At 38.6% G+C, this 1,307-nt stretch overlaps 1 protein-coding gene across 1 annotated transcript; it reads right to left on the bottom strand.

Annotated features, from left to right (window-relative positions):
* Positions 1–13: 13 nt before the first annotated feature.
* LOC111657648 (telomeric repeat-binding factor 1-like) lies at positions 14–992 on the bottom strand. Its single transcript, XM_023409924.2, has 3 exons — positions 850–992; positions 542–628; positions 14–464 (listed from the first exon to the last, which is right to left on the bottom strand). The coding sequence occupies exons 1-3, from the start codon at positions 970–972 to the stop codon at positions 234–236; spliced, it is 441 nt and encodes a 146-aa protein (XP_023265692.1). The 5' UTR covers positions 973–992; the 3' UTR covers positions 14–233.
* Positions 993–1,307: the final 315 nt, after the last annotated feature.

Consider the following 1,307-nt stretch of genomic DNA (forward strand, 5'->3'; position numbering starts at 1 on the left):
TAACTGGTGTTACTGTCCATGGCAGGCAATAAAAAATATTTAAAACCTCTGCAAATGAAATAAGACTTTTTAAAACCCTTTAAGGCCTTTTTTGAGGAATCTAAATTCAGTGCACTTGAAGACTTCTCAAGACTCGCAGATACTTTGATAAAGGTATCTGTGGTGTACACAGACATCTTTAGCTCCAGAGGCCAACTGGACCCATTGTAAAGCTGGTCTATACATTTTATTTACTAGACTGAACATGGAAGGAGTGACGTTGTGTAATTTTGACACAGGCTGTGATCTACAACAAAGTGGGTCAGGTCCTTTACCTTTAGAAGGAAGTCAGAAGGATTCTTCTCCAGGTAAGCATCCAAGAACGAGTGGATTGTCTCCAGCAGGCGGCTGAAGCTGAAGCTCATGAGGAATGGGTGGTAAGTGTCCCTCTGTTTCACTATTGTTGTCAGCTTGAGTCCCACGTTCTGTTGAAAAAATGTTAATTGTTATGCACAACCTCCTTGGCCACCGAATATAGAAAAGAGACAATAGACCCACAGACCTGTGGGAGGTCATGGTTACTCTCCAACCACTTGAGGGCAGAGGAGGCAGAAGATCTTTGGCCTTTCTCCAAGCACACAGCCACAGACTAGAAACAGGGCAAATGCATTAAAAGACTTAACACTCAAAATGAGGACGGAGCATTGAACTTGAGCTTTCACAAGAATTACAGTTAAATCACTCAATAACAATTAGGAAACATTAACAACCATGTCTAGATATTCTCAGATCAGATCTTGCTGGTGATGTGTTCCAATTATCAGACTACAGTAGAAAAAAACACTACAGTATAGAAGGGGTGTGTATTACCTGGACAAGCAAAAGAATCTTAATGTTTTTGAACACACTTTCATCTTCCACAGTATCTTCTAGCTGTAACCATATTTTGGCAGCAGACATCAGAGGCATCACACATTCGTCCTCCTCAAACATGATATCTGGAGGAAAGTGTTACACAGTAACATTTGAATACATTTGTATTAAAGAAGTGAAGGATATATTTTAAAACCACAATTTTTTGCCAGAAATTAATTGTCTTATATTACAGATATTATAACAAAGTAGGTCATCAGAATATTGATCTCTTCTATTTTCTATGCATTATTACATGAGCTTAAACCTCAGCTGGGATCAGTTTGAATTGTTAAAGATGCTCAGAAAGAAGCACCTTGTTGCTTTAAGCTGTGCGGTTTGAACTTCCTGTGGTGCTAACTTTCTGTCATAATCAGCAATGCCGAAACAATTTTTACATATAACGTGTAAAAGAT

This window comes from Seriola lalandi, unplaced genomic scaffold (genome assembly GCF_002814215.2).
Source record: "Seriola lalandi dorsalis isolate HSWRI2012SDOR001 ecotype SW California unplaced genomic scaffold, Sedor1 jcf7180001977930, whole genome shotgun sequence".
NCBI lineage: Eukaryota > Metazoa > Chordata > Actinopteri > Carangiformes > Carangidae > Seriola > Seriola lalandi.